The sequence below is a fragment of the Cheilinus undulatus genome, linkage group 1, assembly GCF_018320785.1.
Source record: "Cheilinus undulatus linkage group 1, ASM1832078v1, whole genome shotgun sequence".
NCBI classification, from domain to species: domain Eukaryota; kingdom Metazoa; phylum Chordata; class Actinopteri; order Labriformes; family Labridae; genus Cheilinus; species Cheilinus undulatus.
In genome coordinates this window covers 18,255,102-18,282,938 of record NC_054865.1, presented here as the reverse complement: position 1 = coordinate 18,282,938, position 27,837 = coordinate 18,255,102, and the positions used below count along the sequence as shown (strand labels likewise).

The window sequence follows — 27,837 nt, the reverse complement described above, 5'->3', positions numbered from 1 at the left end:
TGTATTGATTTCTCTCTGTAGCATTCGTAATTTGTTCTATGAAGTCTATGAGAGCAAGTGAGGTGGTTCTGCTTTTCCTCAATCCATATTGTTGTTCACAAAGTATGTTGTGTTTGGAAATGAAGTCATTAAGCCTTTTTACAAATATTTTTTCTAAAATTTTTGAAAATTGTGATAACAGAGAAATGGGTCTATAATTTGAGAATATGTGTGCATCACCTGATTTGTGAAGTGGAATGACTTTGGCTATTTTCATTCCTTTAGGAATTTTCCCAGCCATGAGAGATTGATTACAAATATAAGTTAAAGGTGTAACAATTTAATCAATATTTTTTTAATGAAGGACATATCAAAACCATTTCAGTCTGTAGATTTTTTAGTTTTAGTTTTGCACACAGTATCAGTTATTTCTTTTTCATCAGTTGATTTTATGAACATAGAGTAAGAGTTCATATCAATAATACTAGGACTGACTCCAACTGTATTACCTGGAGAGCTGATTGAATGTGCTAAATTTTTCCCCATATCAACAAAATATTTATTAAAGCGATTTGCTATTTGTTCATTTTCTTTTATCATTACATTGCTTGAAAAAAAAATAATGTGGGTAGTTTCTTCTCCTTTTATCCTTTTTAATAATTTCATTTAGGACTCTCCATGTTCTTTAACATTAGAACTGTTTTTTTTTTTTCAAGTAATTTACTATAATACATTTTTTTTGCAGCTTCTCATAGGACTTGTGAATTTATTTTTGTATTTCTTATATCTGTTTTCATCTTCTTTTGTTCTATGTTTTATGAATTCCTTAAACAACACATTTTTCTTTTTAAAGCATTTTGTAATCCCTTTGTTATCCATGGCTTGCCAGCATATTTACTTTAATCCACTTTAACAACTAGAGGACAATGTTTGTTGTACAAGTTTGATATAATAGAAATAAATAATTCATAGGATTCATCTACATTTTCAACAAAAATATCATGCCAGTCTTCATCCATAAAGTCCTTCCTAAGGCTATCAATAGCATTATCAGTTACGTGTCTTACAAATGTCATGTTTTTTTGTTCTATATTACTTTCAAAGGCGAAAATATGGGCTACAAACACTGGCAAATGATCTGTAATATCATTTATGAGTAAACCTCAAGTTATACTCTCCTCAGTTACATTTGTGAATAAATTATCAATAAGAGTAGCAGTGTTTGCTGTTATCCTACTAGGATGTGTGAGTGAAGGTTACAAACCAAGACAAAACATCAAGTTTAAAACATTTTTTGTTTGTGTTTGTCCATGAGGATTTAAAAGATCTATATTAAAATCACCACAGACAAAAACAAGCTTGTTGTTGTTAACTGAGTTGTACATTTCTGACAGCTTATCTTTGAATGTATCAATATTAGTAGCAGGGGCCCTATATACACAACTTATTATATTTTTAGATTTCTCTAATTTGATTTCAATTGAAACACATTCCATAACACAATCTGTTGCAAATGAGATATGCTTTACAATTTCACAATGATAAGATGACCTGATGTACAATGCAACACCCCCACCCCTTTTTTTTAAGTCTGTAGTGAACAAATCATACTCCTCAATCTGAACTGAGGTGGTTTGTTCTTTAGTTAACCAAGTCTCAGAAACAGCTATAACAGAGAAGTTTTTGTTGAGTTGTGTCAGACAGTCCTGGATTTTGGATATATTCATAGAAAGACTCCTACAATTGAAATGTATTATTGTAAATTATTGTGGTCGATATCATGTTCAATATTGTGAAGTCTGTGATCTGTATAATCAAAGGTTTTCAGACAGAGCTCGTCCGTGGATGTAAATGGTTCCATATAGTCTGTCATCAGAGCCGAGCGTAAACACGTAGGGTCTTTTTATTATGCATGCCCATAACGAGGGTTGTTACTTACATGTAGTGTTGAGTCATGATGTTTTTAATGAAGGTTACTCACAGGTGTCACTTAAACCTGTCCGGGTCCACAAGCTCTTTGGTCAGAATGGCCTACGCCTCCTCCAGTGTCCCATTTAGTTTAATCCACACTTTGCAGTTCCTCATCTCGGTTGCTTGTATTTTATTTTGTTTCCTGAGAGCCCTGGCTTGCCTGGCGATGTCCGCGTTCTTCTTGGTTAGATGTTCATTGACGTATACACCCATTCCTCTCAACTTTTTGCCCTGCCACAACAATTCACTCTTGTCTTTTCTATTCACAAACCGGATAATGATAGCCGGTTCACCTTGTTGTCCTTCCTTGGAAGTGCATGGCATGCTGAGATGGTACTGCTATCGATATCAATATCCTTAGAGGCGAAGAACTGGAGAACCTGTTGCTCCAGAGATTGCATTTCTCCCGGTGTGTCGTCCTCGCCGCCTCCGTTACCGGCTCCGGCTGCAGCTCTCGCAGAGGAGCGGTGTCTGGTGTTGAGCCCACTCACAATCACATCATCCATTCTCGTGTATTGTTCTAGTTCATCCACTCGTCTCTCCAAAAGACAGATTTTCTTGTATTTTTCTGTTATTAATTTCTTTAACTCACACACTTCCTCCATTAGTCCAAGCAGTCTTGTCTGTAGCTTTGCCACTTTTGTTATTTCCTCCGACATGAAGTTTAGAGACTGTTTAATCTCCTCCATGTCCTCGCCTTGGGGCTTCTTAGGCGGCATTTGGGCAAAGAATTAAAAATAAGTTTTTCGGTTTATCCAAAAGTTTACAGACAAACCGGTCGCTTAGGACAGAAAATGCTGACTCATGCTGAGCGGAGTGCTGACTCACGACTGAGGAGCGTGCTGACTCACGAGAGGGAGCATGCTGACTTCTAAGGGAGCCTGCTGACTCCAGAGGGAGCGTGCTGATGCACCAGGTTGTAGATACTTTGACTAATGATGAGTATCCGCCCCATCACCCAGGATATATTCTCCTGTGTTTTAGCATTTGTGTGAAAATAACTGTCAAGATAACTGTGAGCCTTTGTTCACCATCTTGGATTTCCGCAGTGTCATTAATGACACACCTTGCCTCCTGAGACCCCTCCCCCTTGGCTGACAGAGAAATCTTCAGGCTGTGAGGGACAGCCTCTAAAGTAGGATTTGAGGGGCTGGCTGTCATGATGTTTTCTTTAAATTTTCAAAAGCAAATATGTGAAAACAACTTGACTTAGATTGCGCTTTTTTATCTAAGTTATTAGGAGTGTGTTGGTGTATCATGATTGCAGTAGATTGAGTGACACAGCCGCAGAGCTCAGTGTGTTCAAATGCTGCTGGCTACAAAAAAAAAACAATGATTGCAATGATATTTGATTAGCTGGGTTTCAAGGTAACCTTAACATAAATAATCAGGGTTCGTTCAGATCCTTCAAAAGTCTTAAATAATTTTAAAATACACTTTTGAAATGTAAGGCCATAGGATATCTTTAAAAACCTGATTTTTACAAGGGAAAGGTCTTGAATTTTAGTAGGCACTTTGACTAAGATGTCCTTATCCAAGCTTTGTTTTCTAGCCAACCTTGTAGGATTTAAATCATGTTACTTCACAATTTTTTAAAGACTATTGTTTGGCCTTATTTAGCTTGGACAAACTGGACAGCTGAAGAGAGACAGGAAATAGGGGGAAGAGAGTGGGGGGACATGCAACAAACAGCACTGAGACCAGGAATCAATCAGTCAGGCCAGTGCATTGAGGACAATAGCCTCTGTATATGGGTGCCTGCTCTACCAGCTGAGATAAACTGGCACCACTTCCTCCACAAATTGTTGCATAAATATTGTCCATAATTCAGGGAATTTAGTGTTTGATGTTCTAATTTTCCTGGAGGAGGACCTCAGACCCCTCTGTGATTCTATCTGACTCAGTGGGATTTGATAAACTCTGCACTGCTGTGAAACACTCGTCCAGTTGTCAAACATCTCGGCTACTAGGTTGCCCACAAAAACATGGCACAGCCCACCATTATTTTGACACGTTTTCCTTTTCCTTTTAATAGAAACTGTAGAGAATCAGCTCAGCACACCTGTAGAAATGTGTTATGACAAATATCACCATAGGACCTATTAATAGAAAGAGGCATTAAATGTGTCAGAAATCTTCAGATTTGGGCGTTAATGGCTTAAATCAGAAAACTTAGCCCTGGTCCGGTGTACCCAGGAATCTCGTGCCTTGCACTTTTGAAAGTTAAATGTGCAAAAAGTGCAAATCATTTTTCTCAGGTCTTACAAAGGTCTCAAAAAGTCTTAAATTTTATTTTATTTAAAGTGAGTAGGGACCCTGAATTATGCATCCCAGTCATACAAAGATTATATTTGTCTGTTTGAGGTTGTGCATGATTTGTTTTGCTGTCTTTTTGTGTAGGTTTCAGACCGAGGTCAACTACGACACACTGGAAATCAGAGACGGCCCCTCGGCCTCATCTCCCCTGATCGGTGAATACCATGGTACCCAAGCGCCTCATTTCCTGATTTCCACATCCAACGTCCTATTCCTGTTGTTCACCACAGACAACAGCCGCTCTGCAGCCGGCTTCAGCATCAGATATGAAAGTAAGGCTGATTTACTGGCTGATAAAAGTGTCTGGTAGATACATGCTGAATTGCTTGCTGGGGCTCATGCACAGCATATGATGTTGTGTTCATTCCTCAACCAATTAAACTGTCAACCAGTTTAAGAGCGTCGATATCAAACACACACATGCATGCTCACCTTCTTGACTCTGCTCTATCTGTGCTTGTGTGTTGTGAATATCAGGTGTGAAAATGGAGACAGACTCTTGTCTTGATCCTGGGATCCCAGTCAATGGTCGTCGCCATGGCAGCAGCTTTTCCATTGGCTCGCGTGTTTCATTTACATGTGACCCAGGATACACACTGAGTGATCAGGAGCCAATTGTTTGTGATCAGAATCATCAGTGGAGTCACGCTCTTCCCAGTTGTGATGGTAAGAATCTTTTTTTTTTTGTTTTCATTTAAGCTCTCCTGATGATCACCTATAACCGACTGAAACCTTTTGTATCCTGTTTCTTTATAATTAAGGCAGGAACGTAATTATGCAAGGAACTAATTTACTCGCAGGAATGTGTGTCACATGGGTTTAGCACAGGAAACAATAGAAATGAGGTCATTAAATAAAATAGTTGAATGCAAAAACACTGTAGCATCCCCTGACAGGATGGAGAAACAAACTGGAAAAATTCAGATCACCCTGTTCGTTTTTCTCAGAGGACAATGGTTGTCCCCCAAGCTTTATTTAAAACAGATAAAAAGAGGCTTTTAAATACACCTGTCAAAAGCTGCACTAAATCCTTTGCTTGGCAAAGGAGGTAATCTTCTGAATCTGAGTTAAATCTTGGACAAAAATAAAAGGGTTGGGTTTGATTATGTAAGATGTTTTTAAATTTGTCTTACTAAATGCTGCTGCTAAAAAGGGGAGGCGATGTTTTGTTTCTGTGGTACTTAATTCGAACTGTAAGTATGAGTGCGTTATCTGTGGATTATTCCACAGTGTATTTTACCATAAGATTACCTTCAGAATGTCTCTAGACTACCACAGAGCTTCCACACAAAGCTATTTACTTCCAGGCAGTCAAGAGTTGTCTCACAAAGCAGGTGTCTATGGAGCATCAAATGTTCACCCAATTAAACAAGTTTGATAACATGCAAAGTAGACCAGAAGTCTGTTTTGTCTAGCATGTTTAAAGCCTCAGTCTCCTCACTACATGCACACAATAAAGTTATTATGATGTAATTCTATACTAGGTCAAATCAAACAATATTGATTCTTGTTACCACAGCAACAAAAATGATCTTGTAGTCACCAAAACTGCTTAACTGAATCCTTTTTTGCATCTCCAAACTGCTCATGAGAAAGGTTAAAATGAAAATATGACATAGTGTTTATTATGATAAAAGTAAAATTGATGAGGTTTTCCAAAAATGTCATGAAAATGTAAAGGGCATACCTAAAATTAAGTATTTCCCCTGAATTACACTAAAAAAAATTATTTGTTAGCTGAACGTAATAAAATTTTGGAAACTTTTTCCACTTAATTTAAATGCATTCTTTCAGCAAGAAGTAATTGTGCTGAGCAAATGTAAAACAGTTATGTTGAACCAACATAACTGTTTTACATTGGGCTAACGTGAAAGAAGTTTGTTGGCTTAACGTGAAACAGCTGCGTTGGCCCAACTCAACTATTTTACATTTGCTCAGCACATTCTTGCTGAAAAAATGCATTTAAATTAGGTGGACAAAGTTTCCATAATTCCTGTCTTTGCAAACTCGATAGAGAAACATGATGGGCAAATAGGAAATGGTTGGAATGGTGAAAGTAGGGTTTCACAATCCATGTTCCTTAATGAGGTGAGCGAAGAGAATAGTACAACTGTAGTCGCAAAATGTGAAAACAAGACATCTACGGACAGTAATGGAATTGACATGATCATAGTGACAAAGACTATTGATTGCATGACAAAGCCTTTAAGGTACATTTTTAATCTTTCTTTTCGCAAAGGAGTTTTTTCAGATCGAATGAAGATGGCAAAGGTCATTCCATTGTTTAAAGCGGGAGACAAACAGAACCCCACTAATTATAGACCAGTATCTTTACTGTCACAGTTTTCTAAGGTAATTGAAAAATGATTTGTACAAAAACTAGATTCTTTTATTGAGAAACATAATTTGTTAAATGAGGAAATCGTTTTACAGCCCTAGCATTAATGAACATAATAGAGGAAATTACAACTGCAACAGACAACAAAAAATACACAATACGAGTGTTTATTGATTAAAGAAAGCATTTGAAATGTTAGGTCATAATATTTTAATTTCAAAATTATATTCTTATGGTTTGAGAGGAGTTGTTTTAGATTGGTTGAAAAATTATTTATATAATAGACAACGGTATATACAGTTTGCTGGGAAAATATCAAATTGTTTACATATTTAATGTGGAGTACCACAAGGCTCGGTCTTGGGCCCAAAATCATTTATTTTATATATTAATGATTTAGGTGATGTATCAAAGATTTTGCAGTTTGCTCTATTCGCAGATGAAACAAGCTTCCTTATTTCGGGAGATGATTTAAAAATGTTAACAGAGAGTATAGAGAATGAGACGGTTAAACTCAACAAAAGGTTTGATATGAATAAATTGTATGTAAATTGGAGTAAAACTAAGTTTATGGTGTTAACAAATAGAAAAAAAGATGAAAATGTTTCATTGTCTGTTAATGGAGTGGTGATAGAAAAGGTGTCATAAATTCATTTTTTGGGTGTAATAGTGGTTGAAAATTTAACGTGGAAACCACATATTGCTTTTATTCAAAATAGGGTGTCAAAAATATTTCTGTTTTAAGAAAAGCAAAATATGTATTAGATTATAAATCAATGAGGATTTAGTATTGTTCATTTATTACGCCATATTCGAGTTATTGTATTGAAGTTTGGGGAAACACCTATATTATCAGCACAAAGCCATTTTTTTGTTGCAGAAAAGAGCTATAAGAATAATGTACGATGTTGATTTCAGGGAACACACAAATGAGTTGTTTGTAAAGTCAGGTTTGTTGAAGTTTAAAGAGATGGCTGAATTAGAGACGTTATTGGTTTTGTTCAGAGCAAGAAGTGGATTGTTGCCTGCAAATCTGCAGAGGTTATTTGTTTTAGTTTCACAAGATTACAAGCATAGAAGAAAAATTAATTTCAAACAACAAATGGCAAGGACTAATACAAAACAGATGTGTATTTCTGTTGGTGTGAAAATCTGGAATTCACTGACAGTAGAAGAAAAGGTCTGTAAAAACATTTTTCAGTTTAAGAAAATGTATAAGGAGAGAATAGAGAAATTATATTAAAGCATGGCGTGATGGAATAGCTTTATTTATGGATTTTTTCAATTTTGTTTATTTTATTTGGACTCCTGTACACAGGTTTATTATAATGTCAATTTGTCTGATGTAAGCGGTTATTTGTTTCAAGAAAGGTGCAGGTGTTATAAGTTCGCTTCATCCTGCTCCTTTCCAATCATGGCATTGGAATGAATGAATAAAATGAAATAAAATGAAAAATATAATTACATTCAGCTAACAAAACTGTTTTACATTGGGTCAACATAACGCATTAAACTCAGGTGGGAAGTATTTTTAATCCACTTACACAGTGCAAAGTAATAATAATAAAAATACATTTTATTTCTAAGCGCCTTTCTCAGCGCTTAAGGACAATTTACAGAAATAACACAAACACAATAAAATGACAGATAAATGCTTCTTACAGTATAAAATGGAACAATGCAATTACAGCAGGTATCCTGAACAGGTGAGTCTTGAGTCTGGATTTGAAAAGGAGGACGAGAGTCAATGTTTCAGATGCCCAGAGGGAGTGAGTTCCAGAGTTGGGGAGCAGAGCGGCTGAAAGCTCTGCTCCCCGTGGTGCTGAGGTGGGCAGAGGGCACAGTGAGGTGGATAGAAGAGGAGGATCTGAGAGAGTGGGAGGAGGTGGAGATGTGGAGGAGATATGACTGATAAGGAGGGGTGAGATTATGGATGGCCTTGAATGCATACAGGAGGAAGTTGAATTCTATTCTGAGTTTAACCGGTACTTTACATTCAAAAATTGCCGCCTCACATTAAGCTACTATGGCACAGTGTTTGTAACAATTCTGCTCTCTATAGGCTCTCTGTTTCTAATTTTTTCTTATTTCAATCATTTTATGGGTGTCATTGTTTGTGCAGGGCTGTGAGATGGGGCTTTTCCATTACTTGGCACGGCATGGCTCTACCTGCTTTGACTTGGCACGGCAGCCCAGCGTGGCAGGGGATTTGCTCTCCCACCACAACCGAGCTACCCGTTTGAGGGCGCGTCTAGAGCTGATGACGCAGGGTTCTGAGTCCTCCTAGAGCTCTCTACACAGTCTGATCTGATTGACTTTACATCGTTTTAAAGCAAAAATCAAACTGTAGACCAACAGTGCTGCTCTTTCACATTCTTTCTCTCCCTCTCTTTCTGAGATCAATAAACAATCATTCACACTTAGCATCAAAAGGAGAGAATTTTCCTGCATATAAGCTAAAGAACAGTCTTCTGGTGATTGATTTGTAGGTCTCCAGATAACAGAAAGTGAACACAATCATATTTTTGCATCGGGCAGTGAGAACGGCATGCTATGCTAGTGACAGTTAAATTAAAGACTGACTCTGTCATGGGCTAAATGTTTCAAACATCGCCATCATTTTATCCTTTAAAAAGTTTAGAATTTATTGTCTATAATAAGGGAAAATGGTTAAACTTTTGTTATTAGTAGGTGCAGAAAAAGTTGTAATCCTGGATCAGCACCTGCTCCTTCCTGATTTCACTCGTCAGCAGGAGAACTCCAGCCGTGCACCACTATCGGACTGTAGTATGAGCACAGAAATCTTAAGTTTTGGTCCTGAGTCATACGTTTTTAACTTGAACAGTGAAACAGAGTTATGGACAGCTGGAGCAGAGGCAGGGATACAACATGCCTCCCCTTCTTCCCATGGGCTGAAAATTTATTATTGAGGGTTGTTCGTAGCAGATGGAGTAAATCCCCCTGGAAAATCGCACCCTGCGAACCGCTTCAATGTTAAACGGGGTGCTTCAAGGTGGGACTAGCTCGCTTTGGTCCTGCTCATGTGCAGGGTCATTTGAGTGTGGCTCGGCTCAGCCAAACTGGTGACGGAAAAGCAAATCAGCATGGCTTGGTTTGGCTCAGCGTGGCCAAAAGCCATAGTGGAAAAGCCCCAAGACTGTCATGAGTCTACAGGTCAGGAAGCAAAAGAAACTTTTAGGGACCAGGAGTCCCTCTACTCTGCTCCTTATATACCTGTAGCAGACACTAATATCAACATGAGCATCTTTATGAGATGTTAGAGAGACCCAATAAACATATGAGAAGACCAGTTTATTAAAACTAGGTCTTGCAGTGGGCAGAAGGAATCCTGCATCTTTCTTCATGTCTGTGCAGAGGTTTTTCTGTATGAAGGTTCTGTTTGAACATCAGGACATCGACACTCACTTTAATTTGATTGGCCATCCTTGCATGCTGTCTTTTTCTCTCTCTCCGTTCACAGGAGCTATGGGTTTCATTTTGAAAGAATAGCCCAATTTTTATTTAAACATTGGTTCTTTTGGTACTATTGAATGTAAAAATAACAGATATTGTAGCGTCCAAAGCATTTGGTATTGAAAAAGTTTTGAAGCAATCAAAGCTCATAATACCCACCGCTGCAATACTGTTGCATTCATATATCTGCAGAGTATAGCGTTTGGTCACACTCTTCAGAAAATATCAGCTTAGGCCAGACAGGCAACTCAAGCTGCACTGATTTCACTGACATGTGTCATTCTTGACTATCACCTGACAAAAACATTGTGCTGAATTCAGCAAGCTTCAGGTTTCCCATCTCTCCGTCTGCTCTGTCATGTCCAGATCTGCCATATGTTAGTAAGGCAAGGCAAGTTTATACATAGCACACTGCTTCTGAAGCTATTTAAAGTGCAGACAGTTAAAAACATGTACAGCACTAATGCTGTCAACCACACCATCAACTACCAGGCTGCAACCAGGGAGGGTCAAAGATATGATCTCACTCTTCAGTTTTCTGCATATAAAATGATTCATTTAGGAGTGATAAGTTTGGACACTGGATATCAAACATAATCAATGCTCTGCAGCTACACAAGTATTTCACACCATCACAAAGATGAGTTGTCTGATGGAAATAGAAGGATGAAATATTTTAGAAAATCAAATATTAAGAAGTCATTTAAAGAAAATACCATCCATATGTTGTAACTGAGTTCCTTAAACAGTGATGTCTGCTTTAACCTGCATAAAAGCACATAGACCAAAGCCAAAGCTAAGACACAAGATAGGATACTCAGAAAAACTTGCAATTAATAACAAGTAGTGAGAAAGAAGATAAAAATGACCACTATGTACAAACACAACAGTCTTTTGCCTGACTTTACTGAGAAGGATTTTCAGCAGCTCACCTCAAAGAGGAAGGCAGTGTGTTTTCTCTGTATAAATTTGTGATTGAAGCTATTTTGACTTGAGGATCAAATATTAAGGTAAAGTATAATCATACAGGAATATTTCTTTTACTGTTCATTTATTACACATTTAAGGATAAAACGACTGAAAAATAAGATTTTTTAACTTCTCCCAGCAGTATGACTGCATCAATGCACATCTACTGCTTAGGGCTTTTATAGTCCTCTTCATTTTCCCACTAACTGGTTTGAAATGGCCCTGAACATGACAACACCCTCTCTATGACCATAAAAACAGAAGTGGAGTGAACTGGGTGAAGTGGCTGGGAGTGCAGTGAGCCAAAAAGCAGAGAAGGTAGAGTGGGAGTTGGCGCAGGTGTTCCCTTCAATAACTTCTATCATCCATATAAAGATGTGACACAAAGGCTATTCCAGGTCTTTATTTATTTCATTACACTGAGTGTCATTGGCAGCCGTATTTTTAATTGTACAATCAGTCCCCTCTCCAGAGTACACACTACCATATTGGCCCAAGTTGGACATCCATCCTCAGTGAAATCATGCAGGTCAACAGGCTCCACTGAAACAGATGCTCACCGGCCACTCACAGGCCTTCTCATTCAGCCCACAGCTCGTGCTATCGAGGGACATGAATACACAGCATCTGGTTTGATCTGCCAGATGAAAAGAATCCAATTTGAAAGCCAAAGTCAGGATGTCTCAACTTGAGTTCATACCGAGGCAATCTAGCCCACAGTATCTTCCATTTAAACATAAGCAGTATTTTAAACGGCCACAGTGACATTTTCAATTTTCAGTCATGCATGCCATCTCACCAGACAGCTGTCATATTATGAGACACGCTTTTTCAGAGAGGCACTTTTTCTGAAAGTAGCGTGAAAGCCTTGACTTGAATATAATATATAATAGCTCCCTTTTTGGCGAAGATCATTGGGCTTGAAATGTGTTGGAGAGGTTTCAGTGGGATTGTTTTTCGATCACATTCCCCAGTCCGTTATTTTACCTTCTCTCCCTATGGTCAGTGTTTTTAATCATGCATGTTCTGGAGAAAGAAGCAGCCCACATACAACTCCCACTGAGAGCCCACTCAACAGGAGCTTGTGTCAGTTTTATGACACAGAAAAATCATTCTAAAAACTCCCAAAACAACTCATGCACACACATTACAACAATGATCTTATTTACAGTGTCTCCTCAAAGGCACAGTTAACATTTTAAGGGGAAGGACACAACGTTTCTACTTCCATGCACATTGCATTAGTGAGCCACCATAATACTTTATTTTGACAATATCCTGTCCAAAGAAAACAAAGAAAATGAAAAGTAGTCCTCCCGCAGGCATGCAGAGACCATTCCCTTTCCAGTGTCTGTTGGAGCCAAACTGCTCATATTACTCCTGCAGGTCAGCTAAATCACCAGACAGATAACACAAAACACCGGCTGCTCTTTTATGTGTCGGTAAGAACAGTGAAGGGGCGCAGTGACATTTTAAAACTCGCAGTTGGTGCCAAGACAACAACTTGCTAGAAGTGGCCAAAGTCACAGTATTCTTTCTTTTTTGTAAAAAATGGCATGGCATCCCTGGAGATAATTAAAGATAGAGAAGAATAAGTAACCAGGAAGGTGGAGGAGGAATATAAAAGTAGGTGGTGTAGTTTCCTTTTCTATTTACCAGTCCTCTCTCTCTGAAAAATACATTTTATCTTTCTTTATCTGCTCTTCTTTTACACATAAGTGTCATACTTCTTCTCAGACACTGAAGTCTGCAGGGTTGTGACTTTGAACCTTTGCTTGACTCATGAATGGCATTTTCATCTATTCTTCTCTTTCTTGTTAAACACTTCTTCACACATACAGTGCCGTGAAAAAGTATTTGCCCCCTTTCTGATTCCTGATTATTTTTTTCAAATTTATCATGCTTGGATGTTTCATCAAACCAATTTTTATATCTCACAAAGACAACCCAAGTAAATAGAAAATGCAGTTTCTAAATTATGACTTTATTTATTGAGGGGAAAAAATCCAAACCTATGTGGCCCTATATTAGGGTGACCAGACGTCCTGTTTCCCAGGACATGTCCTGTTCATGTCCTGTCCTGGCTGTCATGGTTGTTTTTTTATAAAGTGATGAAAATGTCCTGGGTTTCATTGTTTTTCATTGGGCCACTAAATTGACCAGCACTAGGGCACTCTGCATCTGTGGTGCTGCATGTGACGTAATCCCTGAGAGGCTGCCGTGTGGGCGGCTCTCTTTACACTCACAACAAGTGAGCAGACAGCCATCCCAGCACTTCTACCTGCAACATACCGAAGCGCAAATGTACATTTACCGATGAGTTGCAGAAGAAATTCCCCACTTACCGTCCCGGTCGGGACAAGTGGGAGGCTGTGCAAACCTGGCACATATGTTTTGGTGTCCATTGTGGGTGCCAGTGATCTTTAAGCTCACATGGACACCGAAAAACATAAAAAAGCTGCCCAAGGTGAGAGTAGTTAAACAAAGTTGACGGAGTTCTTTGTTAGACCTGGAAAAACAGAGGATGCTGTGAATGCAGCGGAGGGTGCATTGGTATTTCATACTGTGAAACACCACAACAGCTACAGATCCATGGATTGCACTAGTGCATTGCTAAAAAAAAGCATTCCCAGATTCGGACACCGCTAAAAAGTTTAATAGTGCCCGTACTAACACCGAAGCCATTGTTATAATAAAGATAGTATTTGGTAATATAACAATTTTCGTTTCTTCGAGTATCATTTGGGTATCTCATTGCCGGGCCGAGTGTCCCGGTTTTGGTAATCAAAATATGGTCACCCTACCCTATATGAAAAAGTAATTGCCCCCTTTGTTAAATCATGAGTCAACTGTGATTAACCACAGTTCTTTGAAAGCTGAGTTCAATTTCATTGGCCACACCCAGGCCTGATTACCGCCAGATTTGTTGAATCAAGAAATCCCTTAAATAGAAGCTGTCAGACAAAGTGAAGTAGGCTACAAGATCTCAGAAAGAAACACATCATGCCACGATCCAAAGAAATTCAAGAACAAATGAGAAACAAAGTGATTGAAATCTATCAGACTGGAAAAGGTTACAAAGCCATTTCCAAGGCTTTGGGAATCCAGCGAACCACGGTCAGAGCCATTATCCAGAAATGGAGAAAACTGGGAACAGTGGTGAACCTTCCCAGGAGTGGTTGGCCAACCAAAATTACTCCAAGAGTGCGATGAAGACTCATCCAGGAGGTCCCAAAAGAACCCAGAACAACATCTAAAGACCTGCAGACCTCAATGGCCTCAGTTAAGGTCAGAGTTCATGACTCAACCATAAGAAAGACACTGGGCAAAAATGGCATCATGGGAGAGTCTCTAGGCCAAAACCACTGCTGACAGGAAAAAAGAACACAAAGGCTTGTCTCACATTTGCCAAGAAAAATCTTGATGATCCCCAAGACTTCTGGAGAAATATTCTGTGGACTGACGAGACAAAAGTTGAACTTTTGGAAGGTGTGCGGCCCGTTACATCTGGCATGAAAATAACACAGCATTTGATAAAAAGAACAAAATGCCAACAGTCAAACGTGGTGGTGGTAGTGTGATGGTCTGAGGCTGCTTTGCTGCTTCAGGACCTGGACTACTTGCTGTGATTGATGGAACAATGAATTCTGCTGTCTACCAGAAAATCCTGAAGGCCAACGTCCGGCCATCAGTTCATGCCCTCAAGCTCAAGCGCTCTTGGGTTATGCAGCAGGACAACAGTCCTAAAACATACCAGCAAGTCCACCTCTGAATGACTCAAAAAAAAAAAAAAAAAAAAAAAAAAATGAAAGTATGGTTTTGGAGTGGCCAAGTCAAAATCCGGACTTAAATCCAGTCAAGATGCTGTGGTGTGACTGTAAATGGGCAGTTAATGCTCAAAATCCCTCCAGTACGGCTGGGTTGAAACAATTCTGTGAAGAAGAGTGGGACAAAATTCTTCCACAGCGATGCCAAAGACTCATCACCAGTTATCACTAACACTTAATTTCAGTTGTTGCTGCCAAGGATGGAAGAACCAGTTATTAGGTTCAGGGGGCAATTACTTTCTCACATTGAGCCAGATAGGTTTGATTTTTCCCCTCTTAATAAATAAAATCATCATTTAGAAACTGCATTTTCTATTTACTTGGGTTGTCTTTGTGAAAAATAAAAATTGGTTTGATGATCCGAAACATTTAAGTGTGTTAATATGCAAAAAAGTCAGGAATCAGAAAGGGGGCAAATACTTTTTCATGGCACTGCATACATTAGCAATCCGTGTTCAGCTTCTTCCAAACACACAGATCCATCCTTGCATGCTGAAGTATGCGCTCTCGCACAAAAAAGATACACTATGGGCATGAAGACACGCACGCCTGCCTCCCTCAACAAGGGTCATTTAGTCAGACAGTGTCCTAGTTTTAGCTGAATCCTGAGGGGAGCTTAAAAAAATCCTGGTTACTACAAAACACATAAGAGAGCTCATCGGACAGAGAGCAGCTCTCATCACTGCTGCTCAGCTCAGCAGCAGCTCTGTTGAAATGTGATATGGATGAGATGAAGGGAAATACACAGAGATAGGCAGCAAGAGGCAGAAACATAAACAAACAGTAAAAAAAAATCTGCAGTGTGGAGAAATTACAGAAGCTGTAACATCTGTCTTCATAAAGTTAAGATAGTAATTATAAAAACCTTTAATTAAATGAATCACCAAAGTGTTTATTTAATTAGCTAAAAGGGACTTTAGTGCAACAATACATATATAAACCTTTAACAATCCGACAAGAGGGGCATTAACAGCAACAGAATTATTTTATTGTCTTGGATACAGTTTATGGTCTCGGATGTGTGTTTCATAGGCACGGAAAAAAAATCCTTTTTATTTCCAATGCAAGTCGAGCACCTTGAAGCACTTTAATTGAATTTAATGTGACTGAATAGATGTGAAAGAAAGGAGGCACAGAGAGAGAAAAACAAAGAGTCAATATATTATCTTAGTTCAACAGTTTCTAATGCACCGCAGGCCGTCCTTTACTCTCCATTACGTTACTATAGAGTTTTCTATTCTGCTCTCCAAATGCATTTGTCCTGTTCCATACTGCTGGTTTATGTTGTGTGGAGAGGAGCTGTCTGGAAACACATTCTCTGATCTCTTTGCTTTCTTTTTGTTTGTACATTAAGACCCTGTCTGGTCTTCACCCCGCTTTTGTCTTTCTCCAGAATCTGTATGTAGAGGGACAACATTTTATTTTTATTCCTTATTCCTTAAAAGTTTCAGCCATTCTTGTGCAATGAAATCTGACAGTCAACGTTAAGTCTCATTTAAATGAGGGTGCAAAATATGGCCCTCTACCTATACTTCACTTTTCACTATAGTCTTAGCAGTATAATCAGCTGGCAAACTTTGCAACTGGAAAAAATTTAAAATTCCAGAGACAGTTAAAAAAAAAAAAAAATCTTCAAAGAAATAGAGAAGCTTTAAAAAGCTGAGGGGCATCATAAACTCTTGTAGGGGAAGGTAAAGCTTAAAAATAAACAGCAAGCTTTTACAAACAACTTTCATACAGACTTATAAGTAAATGATTTTGAAATTTTTCACTTTTTTACTGGGGGGATTTTTGAACTAAGAGGGGGGTTTATTCTAAAACATAATACAACAATGACTTATCTTTTTATGAGAAAACAGACTAATGTTAATGTTGCTGCATCTATTTGACCTTTTAAAGCAAACAAAACCTGAAAACAATTCCATAAGTTTATAAAATTAAGCTTCAAAATCATGAAAAGTGAGGCAGTCAAATGATGATGTGGACCAAACGGCAACTTCCAGTCCTGAAAAATGAAGCCAATGTGGAAGTGCAAAAAGTTGCAATACTACTATTGTCCACTTGAAGCTGGCTGCAGGAATGCTGGAAGTCCCGTCTGGACACCTGTTAAACGGACGGTTTTTACACTAGAAATAAACTGGTTTACAGCCTGGTTCAAAAAGGAGGGAGGAAAAACCTCACTGTGGACTGGTTGGTGCGTCTCATTTGATTGATAGATAGCTTGACAGGCAGAAGCTATGTTGTTTCTATCAACCACAATGCTAGCTAGCCAGCTGACAGGAAGTCAAGCTTAGTGGGCGGGCCGTTAGGTTGATCCAAAGTTCAGCTGAGACCGCGATTTCAATATGGAAGCCTCTGCGGATTGGCTTCAAGAGCTGTTTGAGTCCGCCTATTGTAAGCAGACGGCTGAAGTCAAACAGGGTTTGTCCAGTTCTTTCTACAGTCTATGGAGTTAACTTACACTTTAAAAAAATGCTACAACCTGACTGGAGGAAAGTACTCACACTATTAGCCTGCCCCTTGACCTTACGGTGGGGGACATTATGATCAGAGCACAGCTGCCTGGCTGTGTGCCATAGAAAAGGCATTCTGTTTCCTGGCTCGAATCTCTGTTATGATGCTTTAAACGATCCATAGACCACTGTGGCTAATAGATTTGGCCAATTTATCTCACAATGGACAAAAATATAATTTAACTGACTGTTAACTTTGATCTAACAACAGACTGTACTGAGACAAACTGCTCTGTGATTTTGTAACATTGTAGCATCGGTGGTGGTGGTGGTGGGGGGGGTTCTCCATTGGGGCTGGTGACATCACCAGTCCACATATTTGCCCCACCCATATTAAACCTAGCCACAAAGAGATGAAAAACTAACAGTCTAAATCCAAAATTCAGTCACACACAAATCTCTGTGTTTTCAGATTTACAGCAACCATATTCCAACATATCTAGTGTGTTAAGACACAAATTTTGGATTTCACTTTACAGGGTCTTCAATGAATAAGTCAGCAACATGTTTAGGATGCTTTATACTCAGTTTAAGATTACTATTGATCCACAAACAGTGAGTTAATACAGTACAACATGCACCAAACTAACAAAATAAACGTTTCTGATAGTAATTTTAACTTTTGATATCATCAGTCAGTTTGACCTCCAACTCTTTTCTTGAGCGGCATAGACGGGACTATAACTGTTGTCTCTGATCAGCCTGATATAGTCATTTCACTTCTGAATTTCAATTTGATGAGAGGTGATGATAAATACATGAGTTATTGCTATAACAGCAACACTGCTGCTTCGTTTAATGAAAAGAACACTGCAGAAATTAATATGTTGTTTGTATAGTAATCAATAAGTTGATTTAGCCATCCACAAGTTGTTGGTGCATCTAATTTTCTTATGTGACAACTACACACAGTACAGCTCCTAGACTTGAACAGAGATACACTTGATTTCTGCAGCATAATCAAGGACTGTGATTAGGTCTAATAGCCTCTCACTTAATGAGAAATACATGGAAATAACTGCCAAATTGAAGTCAAATGAATGAATTAATTGTACTGATGTGATATGTGATATCAACTTAGGTCTAATAGTTGTTTTATCTCTGTATTCATTATAAAACCAGCCATGTTAATGTGGCTTTGTAGGATTTAGGATTAACATTCCTTAAATTGCCATGGTTTTGACTTTGGGGAGGATGTACTTACATTAAACATGTAGATTACATTAACTCTAGGCTGTACTAACTACAGGCACTGTGATGTGATGCATACAGTATGTGTTACTAAAGCTATTTAGTTTGTTGCGGTACTAGAAACAAAATGTTACATTCCTAAAGTTTGCATTGAAAGGTTCCTTCATCAGAAGATCTATGCCATTCACAGAGAAAATTTCCGAGGTAACTCTGCAGCTTACTCTCTAATTTCACTTCACAGTGCACCTCTCTCCTCCTTTTGCCCAAGTAAACGTTTCTTTAATTAAAACGACCTTCAATTTCTGACCTTCAAGATTTGTAACCTTGCAAAGCAGATGGATATGCCCATTTCCTTGTTTCTCACTGGCGAATCCATCTTGTAAAGCTTGAACCGTTGAAACCTTTGAACCGTTTAGGCCCGGTTAGAAAGTGACAGGACCAATCAGCGACGAGGGGCAGTACTTACGGCGTGGCGGACTCGTGATGTAAGCAAGCAGCAACAAGAGGCCGATGCAGTTATGGCAGAAGACATTAGCGTGGATGCTGCTAAAGCACCAGTTTTATCAGAACGTAACGGCATTTCTTCGAACAAAGAACAGCATTGAGTTGTTTTCTTTTAAAAAACGACAAAGGTCGTGTACTGTCATGTCTTTAGTCACCATGGTTTGTGTTATGCAGCTCTGTATGGAGTTTATTCCTCAGTAGCTGCACACGTGCACCTCGGTTGCACTGACGACGCCATGTGTTTTGTTGCTCCGATTGGTCTGTAAAGATGTGACAGAACGTTCATCTAATCACCCTCCAGGTTTTTTTCAAAGGCTCTGCCCAAGGTTTCCCAGATGGATGTGTGAAACACATCCATCTGACGTGTCAGGTTAGAAAATCTGACACTGAGAGTGAAGAAGATACTGTAGCAACAAGTGCATCAAAAATGGCCTACCTTAAATCTAGCTTGATTTCTCAATATGTTGTCGAGGTCTTTGTCCACATCAGTGTTAGATGTTTGTAATGACTTTATGTCTTTCTTTGTCTTTATCCCTGTAGCTCTATGTGGTGGCTATGTCTATGGTAAAACAGGGACAATTCTTTCTCCTGGCTTTCCTGACTTCTACCCAAATTCTTTGAACTGCACCTGGACCATTGAGGTGTCTCATGGAAAAGGTAAGAACACACTTTGACTTAAATAATGGAAACAACTATTAATTAACTTCAAATGTATAACCAGTCCCTACATTGATCCATTGGTTTTCCAGGAGTCCATCTGGTTTTCCACACCTTCCACTTGGAAGAGAACCATGACTACCTCTCCATCATTGAAGACAACAACTTCCAAGTTCCAGTGGCTCGACTCACTGGCTCAGTGCTGCCCCCTAGTGTCAAAGCAGGGCTGTATGGGAACTTCAGCACTCAGCTCCGTTTCATCTCAGATTTTTCTATGAGCTATGAAGGCTTTAATATAACATTCTCAGGTAAGAACATCAGAACAGAAATGTTTTGTGAACATGCTACCTGACAGCAAATCACACAGTCCTAACTCCTTTATGCTGATGCAGTGAGATGTTTCATGTTAATAAATACATAATTTATGATAACCCGCTTTATAGGTTGTTAGGCCTATATTGTAATCAATATCAAAGGTACTATATTTAGGCTATGTAAGCATTAAAATACTAACAAGTGTATTTGGAGGCTGCAGTTTTTCTAAGCAAATGCAGTTGTCTTTTAGTAGGCCTGACTTACCTGGCGTAGTAATTTACTACAATATAATTTTACTGTGTTAGAGAATTATAATCAATTGGTAGCGAGTATTAGCAAAACTTTATAGAGTAGCAGTAGCTTGTCTAATACCAGTTAGCCATCAGCCAAAGAGCAGACATGGCAGTCAGGACTGGGCCTTTTTGGTTATTATAACATGTCTCTCTACAGATGAAAAAGCACTGATCTCCAACACGACGCATGCAATCGACAAGAAAAACAAGAAAAACACTATAAAAACACTATAAATGGTTTAAGGTTTCGTTAAAGTTATGACTACACATGTATTTTTGTTTTATGAAGCTGTAATCGGATTTGTTTAACAATATTTCCAGCATACTATTAACAATATTAACTCAAATAGCTGTTCAATTCAGCGGCGTAGCTAGGGATTTTGGGCCAAGCAACAAATGTTGCGTGATTTTTGCAAATGTCTGCATTTTCATGTATTTTTGAATCATAATTTCCCCCTTTATGAGCAATAATTTTACCATCGTTCAATGGAATTTAGTTGCATTATTTTGCAGCGCTGGATATTTGGACATTTTTAAGGGATAAGCAGGGGACCCCAGTATTGTATTTTACCCTATTTGATATAAATTTCAGTCTGTTGACTGATTTATTTAGCCTCTTTTGATTGAATAATGACACTTATTACTAAGCTTCTCAAGGGCCCCTCCCTACTATGGGCCCAGGTAAACAGTACCCTTTTCCCCCTGTACTGCGCCCATGGTTCAATTCAGTACAGTTCTGTGTTCTTGCTCTCTACAACAGTGTCCCAAAGCGGGGGTCACAAATAGGGTACTTGTGCAGTGCTGTGCTGTTATGTTACCATTACTTTCCCGTCTCTCCTGGACATCCAGAATACGACTTGGAGCCATGTGAGGACCCTGGTGTGCCAGCGTTCAGTAGAAGAATGGGCTTCCGATTTCGAGTTGGGGACTCACTGGCCTTCTCTTGCTTCAATGGTTACCGACTTGAGGGAGACAGCAAGATAACTTGTCTTGGAGGAGGACGGCGCGTGTGGAGCAACACACTACCACGATGTATTGGTAAGTTACTCGGGAGTCTGCTTTACTGATGTTCTATTAAGTGATACATCAGGTTAAATCTATTGTTCTGAACATTGGCAGTATATCCATTGAACTTCTGTTTAGCATCTTTGCTTTCTTACACAACTGCTATATTGTAACAAGCCTTCTAAAAGTATTTCCGACCCTAAAGTTTATAGCTTCAGGAGGGTTTATCTTGTGACTGGCAGCTTGTAAAATAGAACTTTTCAAATTAACTTCTCCTTTTGAATAAGCCTGGAGGTATCAGCATTTTCCTGGTTGTAATTCAGCAGTATTTTACTGCCAGCACAGTGGCAATTAACTATTATTTGACTGGTTGGCTGTTGGTTTTATTTGCTAGGATTCAGCTGTTCGCAGGTTGTAATTTGCTGGTATTTGATGAGTATCAGTGCTCCCTCGGATGCTCCTGGTAATTTACGAGAGCCTGACTGGTGGCTGCTGGTACTTTTCAAGCCCCAAAAAGCGCAGAGTGGAAATGCTGTAATAGCATTATCAGTCAGGAGATCAGGCCTTAGTAAGAGGAAACAGAGCAACAGCAGCTGGTAAAGTCAATTGGCTTCATCTCTCTTATTTCTCAGCTCTCTGTCTCCCTCTTTTTCCAACTTCCCAACAGTTTCTTCCTCTCTCTCGCTCTCTGTGTATATAGACAATCCTCGGCTAGATAATTAGAACATTAGCTGCTATGTGAAAAGTGTTAATACTCGTCACTCGTTACTCCCTTTCTCCCTTTTCTAATTTCTTTCTGCACATTTTCAAAAAGCCCTTGTCTGCCTCGGTTCATCTGTTAACTTCCTTTTTTCCACTTCCAGCTCTTTGTTCATCCCTCTTTCTTCTCCCTACCCTCTTTCTCTATTCTTTTACTCCTGCTTTATAGTGCTGTCTTCACTTTGAAAAGATGTATGCTCCTTATCTTTTGCCATTATCTGCTTTATAACCAGAAGAACATTTACAAAAATGTCTCTTTGGATTTCAGATTCAAGCAGATTTGATAAACACTGCGTCTGTTGTTTGTTTTTTCCCTTTCTCTCTCTCAGTGAGTTCCATGTTGTTCTTTCTTGTTTATCTCATTATTTCCTTTTCCATTTTCTCCCTTTTAAGTAGTCGTGGTCTTCCACAGTGGGAGTTAAAAGCCTGCTTGTCTATTTTTCCTTTTCTCTGCTCCTTATTAACATATGACAAAACTCTATTTGCACAAAATAACACTTATTTAAATACTAGGCTCTGATAGTCTCTGCATCTGCAAGATAAGTCTGTATTTTTTATAAGACATTGTTTCTAACAAACTAATCCAGACCTGCTTTTTATTAAACCTTTTTGCTGACCTTTTTGCAATTTTCTGAAGTATATCTGTAATTGCTCTGCTCTTAAAAATGTTTTACTTCCCTTCATCCTTTCTTTATCGTTTTATTTAAAGCACATTTTGAACAAGTGCTTTAAAGCTGTATTATACCGACTGATTTATATTTATTATCCTCATTATTGTCCCCATGTCAGCAGAGTCTAATAAGGTTTGTGGTTTTATTACATACTTTCCTTTGATATCCGTTTTTTTTATGTTGAATCAAGACCCCTCTCTTCTCCTTTATTTTTTCTAGCACAACTAGACAACCCAGATATTCTCAGTGTTTGAAGATAATTAGGTAGGAATGCCATGATTTTGATTCACACTGTCCCTGCCCCCTTTTCCTCTCTTGCTGCAGCTGAATGTGGAGCCTCCTCCATGGGACCTGAAGGCGTTCTCCTCTCTCCTAACTTCCCTTCAAACTATGATAACAACCATGAGTGTATCTACCGCATCACCACTGAAAAGGGCAAAGGAATAAGGCTGAGAGCCGAGAGCTTCTCACTGCAAGATGGAGACTATTTGAAGGTATGTGTGCACACAAACGCATGCAAATATGACAAGCTTTGCTCAGTCAGCTGGCACAAAATCCATTTATACATAATTTATTTACAGATTCATACACAATACACTTATGAGATAATAGTCATAAGCAAAAGCTGTCTATATGCTAAGTTGCATATGCTTTGACATGTGTGCATAAATATTCTAAATGATAAAATGTAATAACTATAACATGCTTTGCTTATTTGGAATTATGCTTCAAAGGAAATATAATTTGAGGGTTGGATGCTGACATGGCTACGCTGTTTACAACAACGTGCTCAAGGATATGTTATGAACATTTGCACTTATACAAAAGTTCAATCATTCTGTCATCTGGTGAATTGATGTAAGTCAGTTGTAAGGATTTTAGGAAAACCAAGAGAGAGGAGTCAGAAACTTTTAACTCTACTTTGTAGCCTTAAATGGTTCAAATGTAGCTTTTTTGGGAGGGAAAATAATCGGAAGTAGTTCTTTTTGGGTTTACTTAAAATCCAGCAAGTGTTATTGGCTCAGAGTCAACTTTTTAACTCTCTATTTAAAACACTAAGAACATTTAATATTGACATAATTTCCACATAAGACAGTAATGCAGTGTAAGGAGCACAAGAGGTGCTGAGGTAAACTTGATATACCAGAGGTGCATAGATTTTAATGTTTTTGTATTGAAACTAGCGCTGTAAAGATAAATAACATTACTTGCCATTAGTTACAGCCCATGGTAAGTGCACTCTTTTTTGTAAATTGTTAGTTTTCACATGATTATTGTCCCTTTCAACAAACTTTGGTTGGACTTGGTCAGCATCTCTCTGCAGCCACAGTGATGTAAAACAAGTCCGCCACTACTCCTTAATGTCCCATTTCATTTCAAAAACCTCACAGCCAGCTCAGTGGATAGGTCAGATGTCATCTGCATGCAAGCTCCACACACAAAGGCCCTGACCAGGGAGCTAACCAGGAACCTTCTTGCTATGGGGTAACAGCGCTAACCCCTGCACTGCCATGCAGCCCTACTATAGAAATTCTAAGACTAATTGCGATTAAAATTTGTAATCTTTTGCCAGCCCTAATTCAAACCAATGTGCATCGATTATGACATTTATATGACTCTATGCTTAAAGGACAAACATAATAAAGCCATATCATAAATCGTAATGTAATTTTTACTTGTGCAATAGTTTAGAATAATCGTACCTCTGTTACTGCACTTCTCTGCATTTATTTACACATCAAGAGGTGCAAAAATGTGTGATTACAAAACTGGGAATTCTCCTGATTTCCAAATCAGTTAAGTGCAAGTTTGGATTCAAACAAGTTGACTACAGTCCAAGGGCATTTTCACTCCTTTATTTTGGTTGATATGGTCAGTATCATGGACCAGTGAGTCACATTGTTGCATAGTTGCGTCAAGTTAGGTCCTATTCACACAGGGACATTTGCAAGCAGACCTAAATGGGTGATGTGCGTGGAAAATACCCTCTAATTGGTCATAATTTCTTATGGTTTATAGATATATTTACAAAGTATGCTGGTAAACAACTTTATTACTTCAACCTTAGATAAATGAATATGAAATTAATGGTCCTGAGTCACAGGTTAATCATACTTAAATAAATAAATAACACTGTGTGAGGAGCAAACTTAATGCTAATCACATCCTATAAAACAATCTTAATCAATGTTACAAGGTGGCATCATTTACAAACCTGCACTCACTAAACAACATCAGAAGATGGATTTATACAGAGGAGATCCAAACATTACCAGTTTATTTGTACAGGAGTAAAGTAATGTGTGCTCCATAGGATAGTATGTGTATCAAAATGAAGAGCAGAGATTGTGCTCATATCGCCAAATTTCTCCAAAAATACACAAATAAATGAACTGTTCATACCCTACCTGAGAGAGAGTGCTGAGGTAAAATCTGTGTGGGAAATGCTGGATATTCATGACCTTACAGCTGCCTGACAAGAGGAAGAAGTGATGCGTAATTGTTTCTAAAGCACCTTCAGGTCTGCCTTTGCTTTTTAACACAGTGCATTCAGAAAGTATTCAGGCCCCTTTCACTTTTTCAGTATTGTTATGTTTTGGGCTATGTGATGCTACAGCTGAAAAAAAAGTCATTAATTTAAACTCAGTACCCCATCATGGCTGTGTGAAAACAGAATTTTAGATTTTTTTTTGGCAAATGTAGTGAAAATTTAAAAACTACTTATCACATTGACAGGAGTATTCAGACCCTTTGCAAAAACACTTGAAAACTAGCTTGTGTTCCTCTTATTTCTCTTGATCATTGCTGAGATGTTTATACACCTTGATTGGAGTCCACCTGTGGTAAATTAAACTGATGGAAATTATTTGGAAAGGCACACACCTCTCTATAGAAGGCCTCACAGCTGACAATGCATATGAGGTCAAAGGAACTGATGCAGTGCTCAGAGACAGGTCTTTGGCAAGGCACAGATTTGAGGAAGGCGACAAAAAAAGACTGTCTGTTGCACTGAGGGTTCCCAAGAGCACAGTGGCCTTCATAACTGTCAAACGGAAGTCTTCAGCCCTCTTTGCAGGTTAACATCCCCACGCCTCTGCTGAATGTGATCACACAATCATCCTTCCTAATGGTCATATGCCAGTTAAATCTCCCTTTATCTCCATCTGCTTGACCAAATTACTGCTCTGCACTTGTGAGTTGCAGTCTGTTTACTATAGTTGTTAAAATCTTGGTAGTAGAGCATAACAGCAGTATGTCAGCAGATGTTTTTAGGAAGTTCAACCACAACTAGTACAGAGCGGCTGTGTTAGTTCACACCAAACATCAGTCTAGCACTGCCTGTTTAAAAAAATATTAATGTCTAGTTACTCTGGTGCCAACAAGTGAGGATGCAGGTTTTGAAGATTAGCCATGCATATCCCTAAACAGAGTATTTCTTGATTACGTCGACATACAGGAAGGTTTTGTCTGCTCCCTTTGCTGTGCTTAACACAAAAGTTTAGAACTTTGGAATAGAAATTTATCATCTTCTGATCAAATGTCTATGTCATCAGTAGTCATTTCTGTTGCAACGCATAGCCCCTAACTTTCAAAACCTAATCATCTCAGTCTAAACCCTTTTGGGGATTTTGGTCCATAAAGGTGTCAGTAAACACACAGGACTTAATTACATTTATAGCGCAAGTTAAAGGCTTGAGTAAAAACATCAACAGCTGCAATGTCTTTGATTTCTGAGTTAAACCAGTCTGTGGTTAAATTGTATTAGCAAGGTTTGCCCCAGCTGTTAGATGGGTTAAACATTGTTGTAAGAAGCATTGACATCCCTGTGGGGGTTTATTACCCGTGTTCTCTATTAGTGCTGATGGTGCTTCTGCTGCAGTGGCCATCCACGGCTGAATAAATACACTGGAAGCAGAGGCACAGAAGGATCAATTCTACTTCTGTTAACCCTCTAACAAACTCTCAGCAGTTTAATAATATGCTTCTATTTGAAGCCTGTGTTGTGTTTTATACACTTTTAGTAGTTGTGGTATGAGAAAAAAATGCTATGCAAAATCTATTATTCATGCTATATGTTAATCTCCCTCAATGCAGGCCTTTGGGCATCAGTATAAGAAATACTGGGACGCTACAAGCTTGACATGCAATATTTGTTTTTGTTGGCTGTCTGATCTGATGTTGCCCCCATAAATACAGGGATTTACAACTGTCACAATAAACAGTATGTAAAAGAGGTTTATTGAAGTGTTTACACATCATAAAATTCGATGTACATTCTTGTTTACGTCTAAAGAGCAGAGGAATTACAGATGTTCCTGAGCCTCATAATTCCTCTTAAGTCCTCTCTGGGGTCCATGTGCCCACTTCAGTGTCTGTGTGGAGCTGCTGTGTGAGCTTTTTACAGTCTTGACGCTGTCCTACAGACATCGTCTAAGTCCTTTTCTATTCACAATGTCTCTTAGCAGTATTAGGCCTGAGGGTATGGTTAAGCCAGTATGTGGTTGAAGTGTATTATCAGTATTAGGCCTGGAGCATTGGCTGAGTCTGTCGGTGGTTAGATTGTATTAGCTGGGCTTTAAGAGAAGCATAGCATCAATGTAAAAGGTGAAAGTGTTCCCACAGGGATATGCATTTAAAAAGAGAAAGATCCCCTTAAAGGAAAGGTGACACCAAGATTTTAAGAACATAAATATCATCTATTCTATTCCAGCTTGTATCATTGAGAAAGTCATGACATAAAGAAGATCCTGAAGTTTTTCACCTGACTTTTAAGTATACCTGTTATTGTCTTTGTGATTTAAGAAGAGGACGTGACAACAAAGACCAGAGACTGAAGGAAGATATTTCCAATTTCCTGTTCTTACTTTCTCTAGAAACTTTTCACATCAATGACATTGATAAATTGATTTCTTATCAGAAAATAACACAACGAGGGACAGAATGCAGAGAGTGACTAGAGATCACAAAAGTTAATGAGCACACATCAGATGTTACCAAAGCAATCAAAAAAGTAATGAGAGGCCCAAAGATAAGTTTGCAGCAGTGTCACATCAT

General features: G+C 38.6%; 1 protein-coding gene across 1 annotated transcript in view; it reads left to right on the top strand.

Annotated features, from left to right (window-relative positions):
- LOC121512451 (CUB and sushi domain-containing protein 1-like) overlaps positions 1-27,837 on the top strand; it is an 821,118-nt gene that overhangs the window by 577,674 nt on the left and 215,607 nt on the right. Inside the window, exons 19-24 of the mRNA XM_041791732.1 lie at positions 4,351-4,538; positions 4,744-4,932; positions 19,623-19,739; positions 19,832-20,047; positions 21,197-21,385; positions 23,107-23,276. Coding sequence (XP_041647666.1) covers positions 4,351-4,538; positions 4,744-4,932; positions 19,623-19,739; positions 19,832-20,047; positions 21,197-21,385; positions 23,107-23,276 — 1,069 coding nt within the window. The remainder of the gene's footprint in view (positions 1-4,350; positions 4,539-4,743; positions 4,933-19,622; positions 19,740-19,831; positions 20,048-21,196; positions 21,386-23,106; positions 23,277-27,837) is intronic.